We start from the raw sequence: 24402 nt of genomic DNA on the forward strand, positions 1-24402 counted from the left end.
TATTAGGAATAGAGTCATCAGAAATTACAGGCATTTCAGGTGGTTTGAGTGTAATACCACTTCTTGTGGTAATGGCTTTAGCAGTTTCATTTCGGGGGTTAGCATTTGTATCGCTGGGTAGACTCCCTAGTTTTTTTTCTCCAAATAACCTTGCTAGGTTGCTCACTTCTTGTTCCAGATTTTGGATGAAAGCTTGTTGATTTCTAAATGCTTGAGCATTTTGTTCATTAGTTTGTTTCTGAGATGAGAAAAACTGTGTTTGAGATTCAACTAGCTTCAACATCATATCTTCTAAATTTGGCTTTTTATCATCGGTTTGTGGTGATTTATTTGGAAAAATAGGGTCTTTGCTGGTTGTAAGTATTGTTAGATACTTGTTGATTGCTAGGACCTTGTTGGTTGTTGTATGGAACATTTCGGTTATAATTCTGATTTTGATTGTAGTTTGGTCTTGGAGGTTGATAATTATTTTGATAATTATTTACAGGCCTTTGGTTCATGTATGAAACATTCTCTCTTTGTTCCATTGTTTGTTCAACACTGAGACAATCTTTTGTCAAATGTGGCCCTCCACACTGCTCACAACTAATTCCTATTGCGTGAATATCTTTAGTCATCTTTTCCATTCGTCTCTCGAAAGCATCTAACTTTGCGGAAATGGAATCAAAGTCATGGCTAGAATTGGCTCTAGCCATTTTAGATGAACGAAAGATATCTTTCTCTTGATGCCACTCATGTGAGTGGGATGCTATGTTATCAATAATTTTGTGAGCTTCGGTTGTGGTTTTCTTCATAATGAAACCACTAGCTGCTGTGTCGATGTCTTTTCTTGTAGCGATGTCGACTCCTTTGTAAAATATTTGAACTATTTGATAAGTATCTAGACCGTGTTGAGGACAACTTCTCAACATTTTTCGAATATTGTCCATGCCTCATATAGCGTTTCATTAGGCTTTTGTGCGAACGTGGCAATTTCTCCTTGAAGTCTCACGACTTTAGATGCCGGAAAGAATCTTTTAAGAAATTTCTCAAGTAAAACATCCCATGAATCAATTGCTCCTTCAGGTAACGATTACAACCAATCTTTTGCTTCTCCCTTTAAAGTCCAGGAAAATAACATGAGATAGATCTGTTCATCTTCAATTTCTCTAATTTTGAATACAGTACAGATCCTATTAAAGGTTCGGAGATGTTTGTTTGGATCTTCTTTTGGCGTACCACTAAATTGGCACTGATTAGTTACCATGTGTAGGATTTGTCCTTTTATTTCATAATCTGGCGCATTAACGTCTGGTTGAATAATTGCGTGACCTTGGCCAGTGCGTGTAGCTTTCATTCGATCCTCCATACTTTGAGGTTCCGTTTCTTCCATGATTTAAATGGTTGAATCTGAATCACTAGAAGATTCTAATTTAATAGTTCATTCCTCGATAATCTCCGGATGAGTAATTTGTGATTCAGGAGGAATAATTAGTGGTTCAGGATCTCTGAATTCTCCCTGAATATCCTCCGGGTCCTCAATTGTGAAGTCGGTTTCAAAAATTAGATTATCGAAAATTTGAGTTGGAGTACTTGTTCGACTAGATGATGATTCTAAAGAAAAATCAACGGCGACAATATTTGCTAAATGTCTTGATCGAGTTACTGGTGGTGAACGTATGAAAGGTGGTGAATGTTTTGCCCGGTGCATTCACTGAATATCCTATTAGTTATAAAGATAAAAATTATTAAAGTTATCAAATTAATAGACTTTTCTGATTTTGCCCACGTTTCGAATAGCCAATAGATGCAGCAGGTAGCCAGGACCCTTTAAATCGAAAGCCCACAATTCTCCACTAACAAATTCAACTATTACTACGAACCAGAAAATTTTGGATGTCTATCAATTTAACCGCTTAAAATAATTTTTCGGCGAGATTTAAAGAAAATATAGAAAATTCTATGTCCTAAAAACTAGAGCGTAGAAATGAAAAAGAAAAAGCGCGTCGAAAAATAAGAAGTCGAAAAACAAAAAGTCGAAAAATAATAATAAGAAAGTCAAGCGTCGAAACTTAAAAGTCTAAAAACTAAAAATTAAAAATTTACGTCTAAATGTATTAAAGCTTAAAAGAAATTCTATATCCAAAACGCCAATAACTTAAAAAGGCACTAAAATCTATTAAATATTAAAGTGATAAGCGACGTCGTAAAATTCTAAAACGTCTAAATCTTAATCTAAAGAAAAAGCACTTAAGGAATTTTACGGCAAAGCCTAAAAATCTAGAAATATAAAGTAACTACGGAAAATACTAAGTTAAAACTAATTACGAACGATAAAAATACAAATTACAAATTAAATGAATAAAGATACAAAATTTAAAAATAAAACTAAAATTATAAAAATACAATTTTTATAAAAAATATTATTTTTATAAAAATATTATTCTATATATTTAATAATAATTATAATACTTAATAATATTAATTAAAACTAAAATTAAAAATAAGATAAACTAATTAATATTTAATTAAACCCTAATTATAATTAATAATAACTAGATTATAACCCTAATTTCGTAATAAATGCAGGCTGAGGGTTTGATCTGTTAGATGTCTCTGCGAGTGCGGTGCCACGTGCCAGAAAAGCTCCGCGAGTGCGGTGATACGCAGTCTCAGATTGATGCAGGCCAAAATATGCAGGTTCAGCGTAATTTTTTTTTTTTTAATTTTCTATTTTAAACTCTATTTCTGATTTTAATTTATATAAATATAATTTAAATAAAACTTATATTTTAAAAATTACTTATTAGTTTTATAACTCTAAAAAAAATTAAACTTTTTAATTTCATACTTAGAAATATAGATATATATTTTTCTTTTTTATGTTTTTATATTTTTTTAAAAACTTATATATTTTTACAAAAATAGCTTAAAAACTTATTTTTTTTTAATATAGCATTTTGCTTTTCTTCCCCGGCAGCGGCGCCAAAAATACTTGATGTGTGCGAGGTGTAGTACGAAATACTATTAATTTTACTACGAAGTACTATTAAATATGCTACAATTTTACACAAGTTATTTATTTATTTATAGAATGGATATACCTAAACCTTGCTACGACACTTATAGGCAGTGTACCTAATCGTAGAGTAGTGTACTTTTTGGTAAGTCCGGTTCATTCCACAGGGATCAACTGAGCTTACACTATATTTTTATTAACTATATTTGTATAAATATATATATGTATATAAGTAGTATTATTATTATTATAAAAGGGGGGTTTTACCGTTTTATGACCGGTTTGTCGATTTTAAGTCATATATTACAGTCAAAACCTAATACAAAATATTAAATATAAATATAACTTATTTTAAAGCGTAAAGTAAGTGATGATAAATAAAAGTGCAATAATTAAGGTGCGATAATTTAAAGTACGGTAAATAAAAGTACGATGAGATATAAAATAAAGGAATTATGCTTATTTAAACTTCCGTAATCATGATGTTTGACGTGTTGATTTTAGTTTATTACCATGGGTTAATTGTCCTTTGTCCTGGATTATTTGATAAGTCCATCTGGTTTTGTCCATAATAGTCCATCAGTGATAATTATAAAGTGTGAGGGTCTTCGCCAAATTAACCTTATACCCGAAGTCAAATATTCCAACTAATTGGGGAATTAAACCGTAATAAGGTCTTAATACTTTGTTTAATGATTACACCAGGTTATCGACTGCGTGTAATCCAAGGTCTTAATACTTTATTAACAATTACACCAATTACCCTTGAATGTAATCCACCCCTGTTTCAATGAGTCCATTGACTATTAATCAATCCCCGTGTCCGGTCAAATGAACAATTATTAGTATTTATAGATATCCCGCCAACCGTACCCAGTCTAGCATATGTGGTTATATATAAATACGTCAAGTTGTAATCTCTATATTAAATTAACAACATATCATTTAGTTAATTAAATATAAAGCCCATTAATAGCCCATAGTCCAATTTCCACAAGTGTCGATCTTTTGCCCAAACCTCAATTATGGTCCAAAGCCCAATTACCCAGTCTTTATAGTTAGTCCAACATCACGATTACTTCGGCTTAAATAAATATAATAATAACTTAGCTACGAGACATTAATTTAAAAAGGTTGAACATAACTTACAATGAGTATTAATTGCGTAGTGTTACACGGACAGAATTTCGACTTACAAAACCTTAAAACATTCGCTATAATAACCTTATTATTATTAAACTTAAATTAAAATTAAAATTAAAATTAAATATATATATATATATATATATATATATATATATATATATATATATATATATATATATATATATATATATATATATATATATATATATATATATGTTTACAGAATGAAGATTGAAGATGGTGTAAATATTTTGTCGATTTGCGTCGCCTTTTATAGAAGGATTTGGGTCCTGGTGTGCTCCGCGAGTGCTGAGGTTTTGTGCCTCACAGCTCCGCGAGTGCGGAGCTTCGAATTCCAGCTCACGCAGAAATTGGATCCTAGCTTGCCGACGTTTATTTATTTAATATATAAATATAATATATATATATATATATATATATATATATATATATATATATATATATATATAATTTACATAATTAATTATATATTATATTATATTTATGTGCATAGTTAATTTGTAATTTTAGGTCCGTTGCGTCGCGCGTTGATAGTGGGTTCATGTATCGGTTCTGGATTTTCGAACGTCCTTTCGTACGCTTAGATATCTTCTACTTGGCGTTTCTCAGCTTGTACTTTTGTGATTTTTAGACGTTTCTCATCAATAAATTGAACTACTTGGATTGTATCTTATACATTTGAGCTTTTTGGTCATTTGCGTCTTCAAATCGTCGAATCTGTCTTTTGTCTTCACCTTTTATTATTTAAACGAATATTACTTGGAATTAGAACAATTGCAACTAAAAGCTTGTCTTTATGGAAGGATAATGCTATGAAATATATGTTCGTTTTTAGCATTATCACTAATGATGCACGGGTTGTAATTGCCTTCTTAAAGGGCATCTTTGCCCGATTTGGCACCCCAAAAGCCCTCATTAGTGATAGAAGGACCCACTTTTGTAACGCTCAAATGGAGAAAGTGTTGAAACGATACAGGGTAACCCACAAAGTTTCAACATCTTAACACCCGCAAATAAGTGGGCAAGTTGAGAATACCAACCGGTCATTGAAACGAATCTTAGAAAAGACCGTTGGTACGAATCCTAAGGAGTGGTCTACCAAGCTTGAAGATGCATTGTAGGCTTTTCGTACGGCCTACAAGACACCGATAGGCACGACACTTTATCATTTGGTATATGGTAAAGCATGCCATCTCCCTTTGGAGATTGAACATAAAGCTCATTGGGCTTTAAAGGTGTGCAATATGGATTACCATGAGGCGGGTCGCTTTCGTTTGGATCAATTAAACGAGTTGGATGAGTTGCGCCATGACGCATATGAGAACTCGGTTATTTACAAGAAGAAAACCAAACGTTGGCATGATAACTTAATCAAAAACCCTAAAGAGTTCAAGGAGGGCGATCGAGTCATTCTCTATAATGCTCGTTATAAGTTATCGCCCGGAAAGTTAAAGTCCCGATGGAACGGGCCATTTGTTGTGAAGAAGGTGTACCCATATGGTACAATTGAGTTAGTGAATTTGAGAGGTGAAGAGTTTAAGGTAAATGGCCACCGGGTTAGACCTTACATTGATGGTTTTCTTGAAACTGAAATTGAAGATGAGGTTAACCTCAACTTCGAGCTGGAAAACGAATGAATGCGGAGTTGAGTCCCGTGAATGACTCGATATTAAACTTCACTTTGTTGTATAGTTTGTATGTATAGGTTTGATTGCGGGTTTGCTGAGTCTAAAATGCTATACGATTGATTGGGGTCGATTAATTTTTGTTTTGTTTGGTTGTTTAGTGCTTTATGGTGATAATTAGTTGCTGAATGAGTAAAAAAGTCGAAGTACCAGCTCATGCCTATGGCCGCGGCGCGATGCTTATGGTCGGGGCGCGAGTTTTAACTATTTTCAATATCAGACGGCTTTTTAAATTGATACCTGACCACGATTAAGGCCGCGGCGCGATGGATATTTGTCGCGGCGCCAGTTTCAAGTGGTTTGAGGTCGGAGAGCAAGAGAAAAAAATTAGCATCAGACATTGCCTATCTCCGCGGCGCAGAGAATAAATCGCGGCGCGACATTTCTGCCGTCCAGATTCCAAGCATGTCGGTCAATGTTTTAAAATAAATGGGTCAAACCGATCCAAATTATAACCCAACGGGATTCCAACCCTTTTTAGGAATCCTTTGAGCTCTTTTCACCCACTTTTATGCTATCTATCTCTCACACCTACATTGAGTCACCAAAACCCTAATTTCAATTAACAATCATTCTTCACTAATTGCTTCAAATCTTTGTTCAATCATACCTGTTAAGGTCTGATTTTACTCTTCTCTATTTTTTTCTCTCGTAATTCTATGATTAATTTCATTAATTTTTGGGTTCATGTTTGAATTTTTGTGGGGTTTGTTTAATTGAGACCTTTTATGCTTTTATATGTGATGAATTGTTTATGAATATGATATTTATGTGTTTTCTTCATGAATTCTTGTGTAGTTTATGCATAATATTGATTCTTGAGATTAGGGCAGTGATAAATCCGAATTTGGTGTTGGATGTTTGGGGTTTTTGCTTGTGAGGAAGATGTTTGCTACTAGATACATGTTTTAAGATAGTGTGGGGTGATTTGGGCGGGTTATATGTGATTTTGGTGATTTGTGAAGCTTGATGGTAATTTTGTGAGATGATTATTTGTTTAGTTGGTATTGTTTTAACTTCTTGAAGGTTTAGAAGTTAACTAGTAATTATTGGGATGGTTTATCGTGGGTTGGTTAAATCATTAGATGAATTTGTTCATTTGAGTTAAGTGGTAATTGTTAAATGGGTTAATTGTGTGGCATGATTGTTTTGAGAATTTGTTTGAATTTGGTAAAATGGAACAAAAACACATGTTGTAAAAACTTGCTTTTGTTTAAATGTCGAATTGAAGTTGAAACGAGTAATAAACGGAAGTTGGTGCAAGTATGTGGAACATGTTGGCTTGATGATTATTATTGTCCTAATGATAACTTTACAATGTTTGGTGTTTGGTTTGTTTTTTGTTTCATGTGTGCAGAGAAGCGGAGTTGATGTTCCTTCATCCTCCACGGCTCAATCGCGAAGGGATGCATAAGAGAGAAGAACTAATCCAGAAATTTGGTTGCAAAAGGTTGAGGAAAAATACTCCGAATATTTTGAATTCATTTCGGCCCGGAGTGTGCAAGCAACATGGTACTTTAGTTGGAGTGAGTTGGATAAGGTGACCAATGAGATAAGGGAGGAAATTACTGAGATGTTAGCGATGGTGCGAAATCAGGGAAGTGTCTATATTGACGCTTGGGAACGTGCGATGTCCTTGAGGGATGACATATACTGTGAGTTAGTTGTGGAGTTCTTTTCCTCTTTAAGTGTGCGTTCTAGAAGGGATTCGACGGATCAAGGCTTTATGACATTTCAACTAGGGAAAAAACGAGCTATGATTCGTATGGATTTGGCTCGAGCACTAAACTTGTATGAGGTCCTGGATGATGCGGCTTTGAAAAGGTATTTGAAGAAGGAAACTAAGTTTATCGGGCATCCGGAAGATTACAATGAGCGAGACTTTTGGTTTGAAATCTCGGGTTTGACTCCGTTCATTTCTAATGAGTCAAAGGGGTCAGATATTCAGAGTAGACAGCTTAGGTTACTTCATAAATTGTTAGCGTGTACTTTTTGCGGTAGAAGGAATGGGAATGATAAAGTTAATTCGACAGAGTTGTGGGTTATGAATCGAGTTCGAGCTCATGCAAACGTTGACTTGTGTATGTTGATTGGTACTTATTTGTCTAACCATTCTAGGGACACACAAGCATCGAGGCCACTTCTTGGTGGTCATTTTGTTACAAAAATTGCAAGATTTTTCAACATTGATTTTACTAGGTGCACAAAATTGTGTGAACCATTGCAGGTGATGAAACCTTTTAATTTAAGGTTTTATATTAGTGAAAACTTTGTGATGTGGGATACGAATAGAGTTGGTTTGGTGGAGTATGTGAGGCAAGAAGCACCCAATGTGGCGGCTGAGGATCAAGGCGGTAATGTTGGTGGTAATAATCAAGGAGGTAATGATGTGGAGCCGGTTGCTCCGAATGTTCCTGCAGGTGGTCAATCTTAGGGTGTGACTGAAGCGGTGTGGAATAGCTTGGTGTCTAGTGTTGATAATATTTAGATTGGTGTGTCAAGCAACTTTAATGCATTCCAGGGAGATCAGCAATCACATAATGATCGTATGTGGGGGAGTCAACAATGGGTTGAGGCGAGCACGCTACGACAAGAGGAGATGATGACGAAATCCCTGCATGATCAGCAGTGGATGCAGTATGGTAATGACTGGCAGCATCATAATGCATGTATTTATTATAATTATCCGAATGATTATATGAGTACACCACATGTAGAGCCATTTACTACCGTAATCCAATCAGGCCTCGAGTTTCCGCACCCACATACGACCCGAGCGAAGCTATGGACGAGACGAGGAGGCAGTTCTATGAGAGATATCCACAAGGCCATTGGCCTTTTGGTGATTTTTATTAAGGAGGGCCTGCGAGCCCGATGATCATGTTGTAATTTGTTTAAGACTATTTCCTTTCCTTCGGTCTGTATTTGGATAATTATGTATTTTGTTTCTGTACTTTGAAAACTTATTTTGGGGGCAAGGTGTTTAGGCATCGGGTGGTGCCATCTTGTCCCGTTTATGTAGTTTTTCTGTGTTTCTTTCATTAGGTTGGTTGGTGAAACGAATTTTCAAGTTTGGCATTAAGTTCAGCAAAACTGCATGATTGTTGATATTAGTGTGATGATCAGGAATGGACGATGTTCTTATGCTGGCAGTCAGTTCAGTGCCATCTGTCACTGGTTTTCCACGATCAGTGGTTAAGCTCGATAAGTTTTTATATTTTCTTTCTCACATTAACCTTTCGATTTTTATTTATTTTTGATCTCAAGTGATGGGGACATTACTTGATCTCAAGTGTGGGATGGGGGACGTAGAATCTCTCGGGTTGGTTGATAATTGAGACATCATCATATTAGTTTTGATCTAAAAAAAGAGAGTTGACGTTTCACGGGTTTTGGTCGTAAATTTTTTTTTTTTTGAAAAATTAGGGGAAAAATTAAAAAAAATTAGAAAAGTTAGTTTAAAAAGAAAAAAAAAAGAGAAAAATAGTTGAAAATTCGGCTGAAATCCTTTTGCTATACGAACTGGGAAGTTGTTACCCTTGAATTGACAAGTACAAAATGACATTTCCTGTATTCTTTCCGCCCTACTCCGACACCGGGATTAGTTGGCTCGGAAATTATACTTGTTCCGTGTCGTTTTCCAAAAGCCAGGAAAACTGTGGGTGACACTAGCCTTAACCGAACCACGTTCATTACCATTACATGTGAAATCCTACTAATTCTTCGGAATTGAATATTAGGTCACCTGTACCAAAACGGGTGTCAACCGTCAGAGCGGTGATTGGATCGCATGGTCAAAACCGGGCCATGCGCTAGATCAAAAAACTTAATTAGGGTGATCCTCATTGTTTCTCCTAACAAGGAGAATGTTGCATCCCACACCCTAATAAGACCACACAGGATGTATCCATTCCATCCTAAAGGGAGTCAAGTCTCCCGGCTGACACACTTGATGAATTTTGTCATAAGTTGTAGTCCAGACCAGCTGTAGGTTGATCAACAGTCTTGAAAAGTCTTCTCTATCATCGGCTGAAAATCCACTAGGCCTCAGCATTAAACAGGGAGCTAGTGGTCAGACTTATCTCAATGAGGGAGATTTATCTCGTAAAACGGGGGCACCATGTATACACAAAATATCAGTGATTTATCAGATCCCCGGAAGGATGATCTCCTTAAAGATTAATCAGCTTTTAAGACTGATGAACCTCAATCTTCATGATTGATTTAACAGATTAGATGGTTACCTCATGATTATCGATGATATCTGGACGTAACGTAGTATCCTCCTAAGCTACATAATTTTCTTACCGACATCATTACGATGTTAGGTACTTGTTGGAGGCTTGGCTAGACCAATTGCGAGGTAGCCCATGCGTTGTTTTGGCACACATGTTTGATTGTCATATCTTTGGTGCTCGGCTCCCACTTGATTCCCGGTTTCTTTGAAGATTACATATTATAGCTCGAGATTCTCTACCTCATTATTATGGTACGCTATTTGAGACTACATTTAGCTACTTTGTTCATATTAATTGCTTGAGGTTTGGGAAGTTAATTTCGGGGGAATGCAAGTAGGAGGTATGGTTGATATTTACTCTAAAATCGTGCCCACGCTAGTTGGTGGTTTGTTGGTTGTTCGTTTGGTTCTACATACACGTTCGAAGAAGTTATTATATGGTAGAATATTATTTTCGAGTTCAATTGCTTGAGGACAAGTAAAACTCTAGTGTGGGGTGGTTTGATATCGCATATTTTATACACGTTTTCCTTAGCGATATCGATCACATTTTAATCCTTTCGGATACGATTTGGTGGTTATGTTGATAATATTGAGAACGTTCGAGTTTGAAGAGCTAAATATAGAAGAGTTGTGTTTTATGGAGTTATTGAGGTATTATGTTAATCTATTATTATTATTATTGGTGCACCGAGGTTGGAAATGTGAAGTACATATTGGGTATCTTGGTTTTGAGTTAGTTTAAGTGAGGAAAAAGTGCAAAAGAAACGTGAATGTCTGGTTACACAGGAGGCCGGCGCAATTCTATTTGCCACAGCGCGGGGATCAACAGGATTCGACATCAGAATAGGGGTTAAAGAAGGTTTCAGATGCAGTTTTAGGCCGCGGCGCGATGGCGTTTGCCGCATTTCAAGATCAGGAGAGGGTTTAAAGGTGTCCCAGTGCAAGCGTAATGTCTCAGCGCGACAGGTTTTGGCCGCGGCGTGGCAATGGCTCGGCTCAAATGATTTCGCAAGGGTATTTAAAGCTCGAAAAAATACCTTAATGATCATATCTTATTCCCAGACGAATTGCAGCAGCTCTAAGACGAAAAATGGTGATTTTTGGGGAATCCCAAGATCATTCTAACGCTTCAATCATTACGGGAACGTGCTTCGATTCGTTCATCACTCAAGATTCATTCATCAATTAGGTTTATCTCTTTGTTTCAAACAATGAATTCATCTTTTATTTTGATTGTGATTTTGGTTTTAGTCATGATTGTTGGCTAATTATTTAATGTTTGTCTAGACTAATAACCGAGGTTTTGGATGTTTATTTGATTTATCAAGGATTTTATGCATGTTAATTTGGATTTGATTAAAAGATCCATGGTTGTTCATGTTTACATATTTGCTCTCAATTGATTATTGTGTTTGTTTGATCAATGGAACCCTGGATTAATTTAACACTTTAATTTATAACTAATTTGTCTTAAGTAGTTGTTTGCTAAACCGGACCAAGGGGGTAAATTGAGTAAAGACTAGTAGATTGTATAGGAATGAATTGTGTAAGCGAACGTAAGCACAATTGTTAATCGAATACTAAGTTAGTTAATTAGTTGAACACAAACAATAAGGCCTTAAGTGTAATGGAACCCTACACTGTGTAATTAGAGTTTGAGTGGTCGTTAAAAGAACTCTTGATGACCCGTTTGGTTAATTTGCATGCATAGATGAGATAAACGATCTTAATAACACGAACATCCATTATCGAGGGTAAAAGGTCTAGATGAACATTCTTGTTTGAATTGAATACAAATCTATCTTTATTATTTGTTAAGTGCTAGCTCATAAACTAAAAAGAACAAAAATACTATTTTTACTTTTATAAACCAATTCTTGATTCAGCTAATCGTTAAATAGCCAAAACTACAAAAACCAGTTATTTCATTAGGTTGCTAGATAAAGTAGCTTAATTACTTGTAGTTACTATTTTAAGTTGACACGAAAACTTTCCTTGGAACAAACTTTGGACTTTACCAAATCTTACTAATACACGATCGGGTACACTGCCCGTTAGTGTATTTAATCAATTAAACTGGTATTTTCCACTTATAATTTATATACGCGATTCAACACATCACCTCCCGAGAAGCGCTTTTGTTTAAGGTCGTTGGTTCTACCTTAGTGATGCTTAAAGAGTAGTCATTCCCCTCTGGCAGTTGTGATCTTGGTCTTCTCGAGGGAATGTGAGTCTTGGTGGATAAATTCTAAGAAAGTGTCAGATCAACAGTGGTAACAGATCTGGTACATCTCTTAAAGGTCTTCTGAAAGAGAGATAATGCGCGGTTTCAGCTCGTGACAAATCTTGAAGTCCGATAAGAATATGATCCAATGCTCTACTGATTGATCCATGAATGTCGATCATTGAAGCAGTGTTGGTGGTGATTATCTCTCTGATAGGATGCTCATTTTGGAGGTTTTCAAATAATGTCAGAAATTGTATCTTTAATATTTCAAAATCTTCTGATCGGTGGTCTCCACAATAGGAGTCCGTAGCTTTGCACAGAGTAGTCAAAAGGCAAAGCTGAAAAGATGTGAAGATCAGCCCTGACCTAAGCATTAATGTCACCGTCTTTGAGTATATCCGGCCTTGAATGTGAAACTAGGATCCGTGGATTCTTGAAAGATACGTGTTATCTGCTTTGTAACGTAGGTGGCAATGTTGACTCGGTCTGGTTCAAGATGAGAAAACGGATTGTTGCGTCTTACTTCCTCTGTGACTGCGTCTTGTAACTCTTTGAAAATTAGATCAGCGTGGTGATCAATTGTTACGTAAATTACTAGCCTCTCTGGTGTGCTTTCGAAATTATCTCTCTCCAAGAGGGCGAAAAAGCTGTGAATATCCTCGATCATTTGCAAATCAGAGTGATAAGTCGGGCGTCCGGTGGAATGATCCATATGCTTCTGGATGAGAGTCAGCAGTGCTCGTTAGTTTCCTGAGAACGGAAGTGCAGATCCGGTTAAGGCGTTGTAGACCTTAGAGTAAATGATCTTCTGATCTCGACAAAATCTCGTCTCAAGAATAGTGCGAACTACTGAATTGTGCTCTCATTGCCTTTCTTCGCGGTAGATATGATCGTGAAGGGTATTGATAAAGTTTTGAATGCGTTCTTCTAGGATTTCAGCATTATTGTCTTCTTTCTGGAGATAAAGGTTGTATTCATCCTTGATAGCCATGATTCTTTCGGTTAAGCGTAACGTGTTATAAAATGTTGATTTATGGATGGCTTCGAGAATCTCTTCAAATTCATCGGTGTCATTGATGAAGGTTATCATGTCGGCGTGAGTGGATATGATCGGAATTCGATCTGAAGAGGAGTTCGGCTCCTCCTGATCTGGTTCGGATGGAGAATATAAGTTATACATAATGTCTTCATGTTGCTCTTCCTCGTCATCATCGGTAGAATAATTGTCTGAAGATTCGTCTGATGAACGGGTTTCTTCAGTATTCTGGTCCTTTGCTTTGACACTTTCGGGAGCAATTTCTATGTCCTTAACTTCAACCTTATCAGTCTTCTTTTTGAAGCAAATGATTAAACTGTGATCTTTAGTCTCAAGCCTCATTAATTCTTCATGACGCTCTGGGCTTGGAGATGGTATTATCACAGTTTCTTTTACGTCTTCCATTTCGTCTTCCTCCTCAGATTCTTCCTCTTCCTCTATTTCTTCACTGGGATCCTCTTCTTCCATTTCTGGGTTGTCAACAGACTGTGATTCGACACCCATCTCGATATCATCGGTTGGTGATGGGGACTCATCATCGGAAGTGATCTGTCTGGTGGAAATAGCAAACATCTCTGCCTGTCCAGTAAGATCGGTAGGTCGGTCAATTTTGAAGGTGATGCTCTCTCTATGTGATCGTAAGATCAGGGTTTGATTGTACACATCAATGACAGTCCTAGTCGTATTCATGAAAGGTCTTCCTAATACTATAGGTGTGTGTAGGTCTTCCTGAATGTCCATCACTACAAAATCCGTATGATACAAGAATTTGTCGACTTTCACCAAGACGTTCTCAACTATGCCCTTAGGATATCGAATTGTATGATCGACAAGTTGGATTGTCATTATAGTCGGTGACAAGTCTCTTAACTCTAGAGAGAGTAGGGGATTAGGTTGATACTTGCTCCTAAATCTGCTAGCGCATGAATGGTTCCAGATTGGTAGATTAAACACGGGAAAACGAATCGGCCCGTTTCTCCTAGCTTCTGCGGTTGAGAGTTTCTGAGTACTGCTGAACAGTCTTCACTAAGTGGAATCTTGTTAGAATCTGGTATCTTTTCTTTTGTAGAGAGAAGCCTTCAAATATATTTCTTTTGATTAGGCACTTTGGACACGGTGTCCAGGAATCTTCCATTAAGTTCGAAGGAATCAAGCTTGGAAGGTTCCTCCTGCAACCTTCCAGGGTAGGGTACACGAACCGGAGTTGCGGTGGATAACTGCTGAGTATATGTCGATTTGTTCTTGATTCTAGCTGACCTTCTCCGTGGTTCTTCTCCTGGGATTACTGAGTCCATTTGCTTAGCTTCCTCTATGTGGGGATTTTGGATAGTATTACTAGGTAACCTCCCTTGCAGTCGGGTTTCAAGGCGTTGTGATAACTGTCCGAGCTGCGTTTCTAGACTTTTGAGCAGAGCTAGTTGATTTCTCATTAGTATTTCTGTCTGGTCTTGTCTAGATGCAGTTCTCTGATTTAACTGTTGTTGTCCTTGAATGAACTGTGTCAACTGATCATCAGTTCTGAGAGTAGGGTTGGCTACTTTTGTAATTTGGGTGGTTGGGGAATTTTCCTCAGCTGGTGGACCAGTGAGTGGAAGTGATTGATCGTAGGTCAATTGATATTGTTGGGGTGGATAAGGTGGGTAACGATAGTGAAAAGGTTGGTTGTTTCTTTGGAATTGGTTAACCCTAGGTTGTTAATTGAATCCGGGATTTGATTGGCGAGCTAGGTATTGAACGTAACATACTGAACCGTCAGGGTTTTCGTACTCAACTTGATATTCTTCAGCGGGTTGCGGGTTAGTACAATTAACACAGGCATGGACCTAGTTAACTTGCTGCGGCTGCATCTTCAATTCTCCGAGTTGTTTGGCAAGAGATTCCATCTTGTCTGTGAGAGATTTGATGGCCTCTGTTTGATTATTAAGTGCAGAGAGTGGTGCAGATGATGAAGTTGTTTCACTATTGTTCCAGTCATGATGATGCATTGTCATGTTCTCGAGTAACTCCCATGCTTCGTCTACAGTTTGGTTCATCAGATTTCCTTGAGCAGTGGCATCGATCGTCATCCTATGATTTACCGTAAGACCATTATAGAAGGTGCAGATTTGGGCTGACCGTTCTAACTGGTGATTAGGGCATTTCTTCAGCAGAGTTTTGAATCGCTCCCATGCAGTGTAAAGAGATTCATCATAACTTTGTTTAAAGTTAATGATGTCATTCTTAAGCATGGTTTGTTTAGAAGGAGGGAAATATTTGGTTAGGAATTTAGTGGCCATCTCCGTCCAAGACGTGATGGAATCTTTTTCCAGTCCTTCGAACCATGTCAGTGCATGATGAGTGAGACAATAGGGGAACAAGTATAGCCGGACTATAGCTTGTCTTATTCCTGGCTGCTTGTAGGAATTTGAAAGAGATATGAATTTATCAAGGTGGGAATTTGGATCGTCATTCGGTAATCCATGGAATTGACAGCCATTTTGGATGAGCTGTATAATATAATGTTTTAACTCGAACGAGTGTCCTTGAATCTCTGGAAATCTAATCGGTCCTCCTCGACCTTCAATCGAGGGTTTAGTGTTTTCTGCTAAAGTAACGCGTAACGCCATTTGTTTTCTGATTCAAGCTTCCTTGCGTGCTTTAGAGATTATGGCGTCTGGATCAGGTACGAATAACAACGGCCCTGGTCTAGATCGGGTTTGGGTCAAACACTGGGTATGCCTCTTTTTGTTGTTTTAAATTTTAAGCAGATAAACTAGGTTCCTAATTTAATCTAAGGCAATCTAAGATTAATCTAAAGTAATCTAAGGTAGTCTAAGGTAATCTTATTCTAAAGTAGTCTAAGGTATTCTAATTATCCTAATTATAGATATATTTTTGGTTCTTGCTACTGATTCCCTGGTATTTCGACAATAGAGCTTCGCACGAACTATTCAACAAACCAAGTGGCCAGGCCGACTACGGAGAGGCAGGATCCTATTGGTTCCAATATAATTGGAGACTGTTCGGAAAATCCAATAACCAAGTCTGTGTATAATTGTCTTTCTTAGACACCACTTAAATGCTTGTGAACGAGTTTGATAGAGAACAGTATTATCTGATACCAGTTCCCCGGCAGTGGCGCAAAAAACTAGTCTCTCTCTTGATATGGCCAAAACGGACGGTTTTATTTTGTGCAATGTCGTTAGGTCGCAACGCGTCAGAGTCAGCCACCAAGAGGGAGGGTACTTGTTTTAAATTTATATTTAACGGGCCTAAATCGTACTACTCCTTATTATGAGTAAGGGAAGTATGACCTAGAATCGTATTTTTGAGATATCAGTAGAATCGAACCTATATCTAAAACTTAAGATAATTCTAAGGTGCGGGAGTAGTGGTTGATTACCTAATTTTGAGTTTTCTAAATAAAGTAAAGTAAATGCGATAAAATTTATAATTCAGATAAGGCTAAAACAATTGCATGCTATGGTTTCATCAGTTACTTTGCCGACATTATGGAGTGCTGGCTCATGGATAGGCAGTGACCTTGTATTTACTACACTAGTCCTAAACGCCCCTGTCATAAGACATGTCACCGGGGTAATGCGATAGGCTTGAAGATTTTGAATAGACAGCAATGTCCCTTACCTCCGAAGCCCGTGCAGTTTGACTACAAGCATGCACGTTCAGACGGCTCATCCAATTGAGCGACTCGGTTGGGTGACATATTAACATTCAAAAATGGTCTAAACTTTCTTAAGTATAATAGAATACATGGTTTTCCATATTCGAGAGACGTGATGTGTCTCGATGCTTTCATTAATGATTGGTTTAAAAGATAGTTAGGCCCTTAAAAGAGTTCAACCATAAAGAACACCATGGCCAAGTCAAGCTGACTTCCATGAATACGTTCGATTATCCTAACGGTCCAATTCTTTATGTGTTCGAACAAACAGTTCCTTAATTAACCAAGAATCCCTCAAGCGGGGTGCAATGCTTGAGACCGCATTATGGTGAAGTGTACTAGTCAACACTAACCATGTTCCATGGCCTTACTTAGCAGAGGTGCGGCTTACAACAACCGTTGTGCTTCAGCGTGCACGTACGAAGTTTATATGCTTGGTGACTACACTAGCATGGTTTAAGACTGTACTAGGGGTCTAGTTAGATGTTTCACTATGAAAGAGTCCTCAGTCGGAATCCAAGGCTTGATGGACTTACTACAACCGGTGTGCCTCAGTCAAACTCACGTTGTATCCGATAGACTTCTCTTACCAAGGGGTTACACAGATAGTGTACTCTGAATTGGGGTTCGCGACTTTCCAATAACAAATCCAATAACTACGTTCTATTAATTGGAAAAGCGATTGAGTTCAAAGCATAATTGGAAAGTATTTTTACAACATACACAAACCATAATATAATTTCGGCATTATAACTGATTATGTCATAACATACACTAAAGATAACTACTCGTTAATCATGGCAACAATATCATAAAGCATAATAATGGAAGACATTATATAAAGATAGGGGATAGAAGTACCAGTAGATTAAACGAGTTCCGAATACAAAAGTGACAACTTCAAGACTCCAGACCGCTCCTAATACAATCTTCGGCATTCTTCTCCGGGTACTAGGTTTCCCGCACGAAGTCGAAGACCTTGATAGTATGACTAATATTGTACAAGAGAGAGAAAGAAGTGAATTGAAGTGTATGTTGGAATGAATGACAAATGCCCTTTAAATAAGCCTAAATTTTCCCTGCAAACGGCTGGCAGGCCGTTTGGCAGGCCGTTTACAGGGGCCGTTTGCCAAGGCAAGCCGTTTAACGAGGCCATTTGCTTGAGCCATTTGGCAGGCCATTTCTGAGCCAGGCAGGCCATTTGGCAGGCTTTTTGGCTTGCCTGGTTCCCTGGATCGTAACTTGATTTCTTATCTTTCACCGTTTTCGCTCTAGAATCTTCATTTTAGCTCTGATTCTCTTGATTCTTTTTGCATCGTCTTCGTAATTACTTGTTATTCAATATTGACCGACAGCAGGTATTTTGGTGATAAAGTTTGGAACTTTATTGTTTTTGGGCCTTAATACCGAGGTGAAAACGTGACTTTTTAGCCGATATCAACTATTTTTTGGTATATGTTGATGATATTATCATGACCGGTAATAACATGTCATTTATTAACAGCTTTGTCAAGCAGCTTCATAATAATTTTGCACTCAAAGACTTGGGTGAACTTCACCATTTTCTTGGCGTTGAAGTAGTCTCCACTCCAACCGGCTTGTTCCTGTCACAACATAATCATATACAGGAAATTCTTATTGGTCATGAAATGGATAGGGCAAAGCACGTTCTCACTTCTATGAGCACCTCAGCCTCACTTTTAGCTGATGCAAATTTACCAGCTGTTGATATCACACTATTTCCCAGAACACTTGGTCAGCTCCAATACCTTGCGATGACGCATCCTGACATCTCATTTGCCACCAATAAATTATCGCAATATATGCATCACCCCACTGCTACTTGTAGTGACCCGAACTTTTCCATGATTATATATTAAATGAAAACTATATTTACATGATTAAATGTTTCCAACATGTTAAGCAATCAAACTTGTTAAGACTTGATTAATTAAAATGAGTTTATGTAGACAATTGACCACCCAAATTGACCGGCGATTCACGAACGTTAAAAACTTGTAAAAACTACATGATGATATATATATATATATATATATATATATATATATATATATATATATATATATATGGATATATATATAGTTAACATGATATTATGATAAGTAAGTATCTCACTAAGTATATTAACAATGAGTTATATACATAAAAATGAGACTATTGAATTAAGAAACTCGAAACGATATATATAACGATTATCGTTATAACAACGTCTTACTAAATACATATGTATCGTATTAAGATATTGATACACTATGTTTAACATGATAAAATGATAATTAAATATATCATTAAATGTGTTAATAATGAACTACATATGTAAAACAAGACTACTAACTTAAGAATTACGAAACGAGTTATATATGTAACGATTATCGTCGTAACGACGTTTTAATATATATATATCGTATTAAGATATATTCATACATCATGTTATCATGATAATGTAACAATTTAACATCTCATTAGATATAATAACAATGGATTAATTACATTAAACAAGATCGTTAACTTAAATGTTTCGAAACAACACTTACATGTAACGACTAACGATGACTTAACGACTCAGTTAAAATGTATATACATGTAGTGTATTAAGATGTATTAATACACTTTTGGAAGGCTTCAAGACATATATCAAAAAACTCATACTTAACCAAAATGGTTACAATTCCATTCTCATTCATTTTCATCAACAATTCTACTCGTATTCATTCAGTATTCGTACTCGTATTATACCCAGCTTCTAGATGTATATACTATTGGTATATACACATCAATTATCATCCTTAGCAACCCTATATCAGCCATCAAACATGTGGGAACCATTCTTTGTAATCTAGTATGAATTATTTAGCAAGATTACAAAATTATTATTAATCATTCATGAATTATTTACAAGAAAACAAACTTACACATCCTTTATATCTAACCCATTATCCATGACCAAAAACACCTAAAAACACTTTCATTCTTCAATTTTCTTCATCTAATTGATCTCTCTCAAGTTCTATCTTCAAGTTCTAAGTGTTCTTCATAAATTCTACAAGTTCTAGTTTCATAAAACAACCTCGAAGCAAGAAGTTTCAAGATTACTTCCAATCTTTTTAATCCAATCCAACTACTCATCAAAGATCAAGAACTTCCATCTAATCTCAGTAACTTTTCATTATTAATCAAGGTAATAATCATATCCAAGCTTTGGTTCAATTCCTATAAACATAACTATCTTAAATCAAGTAGTAATCTTACTTGAACTTGTGTTCGTGTCATGATTCTGCTTCAAGAATTTCCAAGCCATCAAAGATCATTTAATGCTCAAGTTATTTTCTCATCATTTCCAGTAGGTTTACCTACTATACTTGAGGTAGTAATTATGTTCATAACATCATTCGATTCATATATATAATATATATATATATATATATATATATATATATATATATATATATATATATATATATATATATATATATATATATATATATATATATATATATATATATATATATATATATATGACTATCTTATTCGAAGATTTAAACTTGTAATCACTAGAATATAGTTTAGTTAATTCTAAACTTGTTCGCAAACAAAGTTAATCCTTCTAACTTAACTTTTAAAATCAACTAAATACATGTTTTATATCTATATGATATGCTAACTTAATGATTTAAAACTTGGAAACACGAAGAACACCGTAAAACCGGACATACGCCGTCATAGTAAAACCGGGGGCTGTTTTAGGTTGGAAAAATAAAAACTATCTTAACTTTGATTTAAAAGTTGTTCTTATGGTAAAATGATATTTCTTATGAATATGATACTATATCCAAAAATCATGGTTAAACTCAAAGTGGAAGTATGTTTTTCAAAATAGTCATCAAGACGTCGTTCTTTCTACTGAAATGACTACCTCTTTCACAAATGACTTGTAACCTGTAACTCCAACTATAAACCATCACTTTTTCTATTTAGTTTCATAAACTTAAGTTCGATACAAAAATATGGAAATTTGATTCACTCAAAACGGATTTAAAACGAAGAAATTATGGGTAAAACAAAATTGGTTAAAATTACTAGTTTTAGCTACGTAAATTTTATAACAAATCTATACTAACCATAACTTAACTAACTTATATTATATTATACATGTATTCTAACATATATTATGTAATCTTGATAGACCATAGACATGTATGCAATGTTTTGACATATCATATTGACATCATCTATATATATTATTTGGAATAACTCATAAGTCACTCTATATGCGGTAATGCTCGAGTTAGCATATAAAGGGTCGAGGTTGATTCTAAAATAATATATATACCTTGAGTTGTGATCGAGTTTGAGACATGTATACAATGGGTCGTGGATTGATTCGAGAAATATACTATAATTATTCATGTATTACTAACTATAGACTACTAATTGTGGACAACTAACGTTGGACTGCTAACTAAACAACTTAAATCGTCAACACGTAATAAAAAAATGTTATGAATATATTTTGATCATACTTTGATATGTATGTATATATTTGTTATAGGTTCGTGAATCGACCCATGGCCAAGTCTTATTTTCCGACGAAGTGAAAATACGTGAAAGTGAGTTATAGTCCCATTTTTACTATCTAATATTTTTGGGATGAGAATACATGCAGTTTTGTAAATGTTTTACAAAATAGACACAAGTACTTGAAATTACATTCAATGTTTGGATTAATATACCGAATATCACCCTTTTTATCTTGGTAACCTAAGAATTAATGTTTATTATACAACCTTCATGCTAGAAAATGGTATGGAGTCGGTATAATGGCCATTAATTGACGCGAATCCTAAAGGTAGATCTACGGGCACTAACTCCCCCCATACTGGAAAATGGTATGCTTTAGTACTTCGAGTTAATATTATACAGACGAGAGGATTCTATTTGGGGATATTCTATATGCATCTTGTTAATGTCGATTACCAGGTGTTCGCCATATGAATGATTTTTATGCAGATTACATGTTATTGAAAAATGAAATCTTGTGGTCTATTATTACATTTTGATATATATATATATATATATATATATATATATATATATATATATATATATATATATATATATATATATATATGTATATATATATGTATGTATATATATATATATATATATATAGGTTAAACCTATAACTCACCAACATTTTTGTTGACGTTTAAAGCATGTTTATTCTCAGGTGATTATTAAAAGCTTCCGCTATTGCATGCTAAATAAAGACTAGAATTGGAGTCTGCATGCTTGTATAAAATTGTTTAAAAACTGCATTCGAGAACTTACTTTATTGTATCATATTATGATTTTTAAACCATTATGTAATGGTCGTGTGTGAGTGTTATATTTTAGATTATCATTACTTGATAATCTAGGTTATGTAAGTTAAACCTTTGTCGATAAAATAAAGGTTATGGTTTGTTTTAAAAACGAATGCAGTCTTTGAAAAACGTCTCATATAGAGGTCAAAACCTCGCAACGAAACCAATTAATATGAAACGTTTATAATCGATATGAATGGGACATTTCAGTTGGTATCAGAGCGTTGGTCTTAGGGAACCAGAAATTTGCATTAGTGTGTCTTATCAAGTTTGTTATGATGCATTAGTGAGTCTGGACTTCGACCGTGTTTACTTTAAAAACGATTTCTTAACATTTTTTGTTGGAAAATATATATTTTTACATGTAAATATTATGTGGTATATTACTAATGTGTTAGTTAATGTGTGATAGATGTCTACTTCCAGTACCAATCCCATCTACTCACCTAATAACAATGAAGAGTCAAATATATTTTGGGAAGATTCACAAATTCCGGAAGAACAGGAACCGGAAGAAGAGGAACCGGAAGAAGAGGAAACGGAGAAGAGGAACTGGAAGAGGAGGAACCGGAAGAAGAAGAAGAAGTTTCGGGGGAGGAAATGATAAGAATCGCAGAAAAACCGTTAAATAAAAGAAAATCTTCAACCAATGGTCCAAAATTAAAAATGGTTTGTAGTGTCTCCGCTGAGGAGGAAAAATATTGGGAAGATTACCAATTTTTCGATGAATCGGATCCCGATGAGGATTCCGATGATGTTATAGAAATTACCCCGGCCCAATTTAAAAAAGCAAAAGAAAATAATAAGGAAAAAGCTATCAAAATAGAGAAAACCGATCCCAAATTTGATGAACTCTATGTTAACATGAAATACCCTGATGGGGTATACCGTAAACACAAGTATTTTGAAAATTTTAACTATAACTCGGGAACATCTAAGCCACCAGGTTTTTCTAGACCATTTGTGAAAAGGAAGGCTCGTATTAGAGGAGCACCATGTATCCCTAGGAAATTAGCAAAACGAACCAAGTCCGAGGAGGAAGTAACAAGTGAGTCAGAATAAAGAGTTGTAATCATGCTGTGTAATATATGTATTGTAGTGTGCTTGTACTTTTATGTTATATGTAAAAATTGGTTGTATTGTTTGTTAATTATCTTTTATGTCGTCTATTTTACAGTATAAAAACACAAAATGGATGTTAAGGATAGACGACCGAATATTTTAGAAGACCTAACAGGGGATATGATTGATGAAATCTTGTCTAGAGTTGGTCAGAATTCATCAGCACAATTATTTATGGCGAGATTAGTTTGTAGAATATTTGAAAGACGTTCCAAGCATGCCTTGGTTTATAAAAGGTTTTCCTTCGATAGATGGTGTATATCACATTAGGGAGACCTTAAGTTACGCCATTTTTTCTTTAAGGCATTGAGTACGGGAAACCCAAATGCAATTTTACGCTACGGGTTGAGAGCTATTTTGACTCCACATATCCCAACATAGGACTTCGTTCTTTAGAAAGAGCTTCAAACATGCAACCTAAAGAAGCATGTTATGTTTACGGGTTAGTGATGTTCGCTTCTCACCAAATTGAGAAAAAGAACATTGGATTGCAACTTTTAAATAAAACATTCCCACAGGTGACGGATTCAGTAGTTGGGGTGAGAGATAAGGTTTTTAGATTGTTACGGAGCTGTTGGGCATTACGTAACCCCCGTCCTTTTGACGACGTTACAACATGCTGCCTAGTCAACGACCACAACGGTTATTTTCCACAAGACCAAGGATGGGAAATAGTATTAGTAAAATTGGAATGCATGACTTGTTTCTGGACCTATGAATTACGTGTCTTTATTTCCTTTGCTGAACGACTTGCGTTAAACTAGAATTGTCTTCACAACTACCTTGTATCAAAGTTATTATGTACTATATTTCATGCTATATGTAAAATAGTGGTATTGTACATTTGTAAAATATTGTATAAAAGTTTGAACACGAAATATT

The 24402-nt window shown here is 35.6% G+C and overlaps 1 protein-coding gene and 1 non-coding gene across 2 annotated transcripts; both read left to right on the top strand.

Annotated features, from left to right (window-relative positions):
• Positions 1-5409: 5409 nt before the first annotated feature.
• On the top strand, positions 5410-7264 carry LOC139888290 (uncharacterized). The gene is made up of 2 exons (XM_071871308.1): positions 5410-5769; positions 7208-7264. The coding sequence occupies exons 1-2, from the start codon at positions 5410-5412 to the stop codon at positions 7262-7264; spliced, it is 417 nt and encodes a 138-aa protein (XP_071727409.1).
• An 8210-nt stretch (positions 7265-15474) lies between these two features.
• LOC139895303 (small nucleolar RNA R71) lies at positions 15475-15581 on the top strand. The gene has a single exon (XR_011775760.1). It is a non-coding gene; the product is annotated as a small nucleolar RNA R71 (small nucleolar RNA).
• Positions 15582-24402: the final 8821 nt, after the last annotated feature.

This window comes from Rutidosis leptorrhynchoides, chromosome 2 (genome assembly GCF_046630445.1).
Source record: "Rutidosis leptorrhynchoides isolate AG116_Rl617_1_P2 chromosome 2, CSIRO_AGI_Rlap_v1, whole genome shotgun sequence".
Classification (NCBI taxonomy): Eukaryota; Viridiplantae; Streptophyta; class Magnoliopsida; order Asterales; family Asteraceae; genus Rutidosis; species Rutidosis leptorrhynchoides.

Coding starts and splice junctions, on each gene's coding strand:
- LOC139888290 (XM_071871308.1), top strand. CDS start 5,410: ATGGATTACCATGAGGCGGGTCGCTTTCGTTTGGATCAATTAAACGAG. Junction 5,770..7,207: donor AAACTGAAATTGAAGATGAG/GTTAACCTCAAC, acceptor TCATGTGTGCAG/AGAAGCGGAGTTGATGTTCC.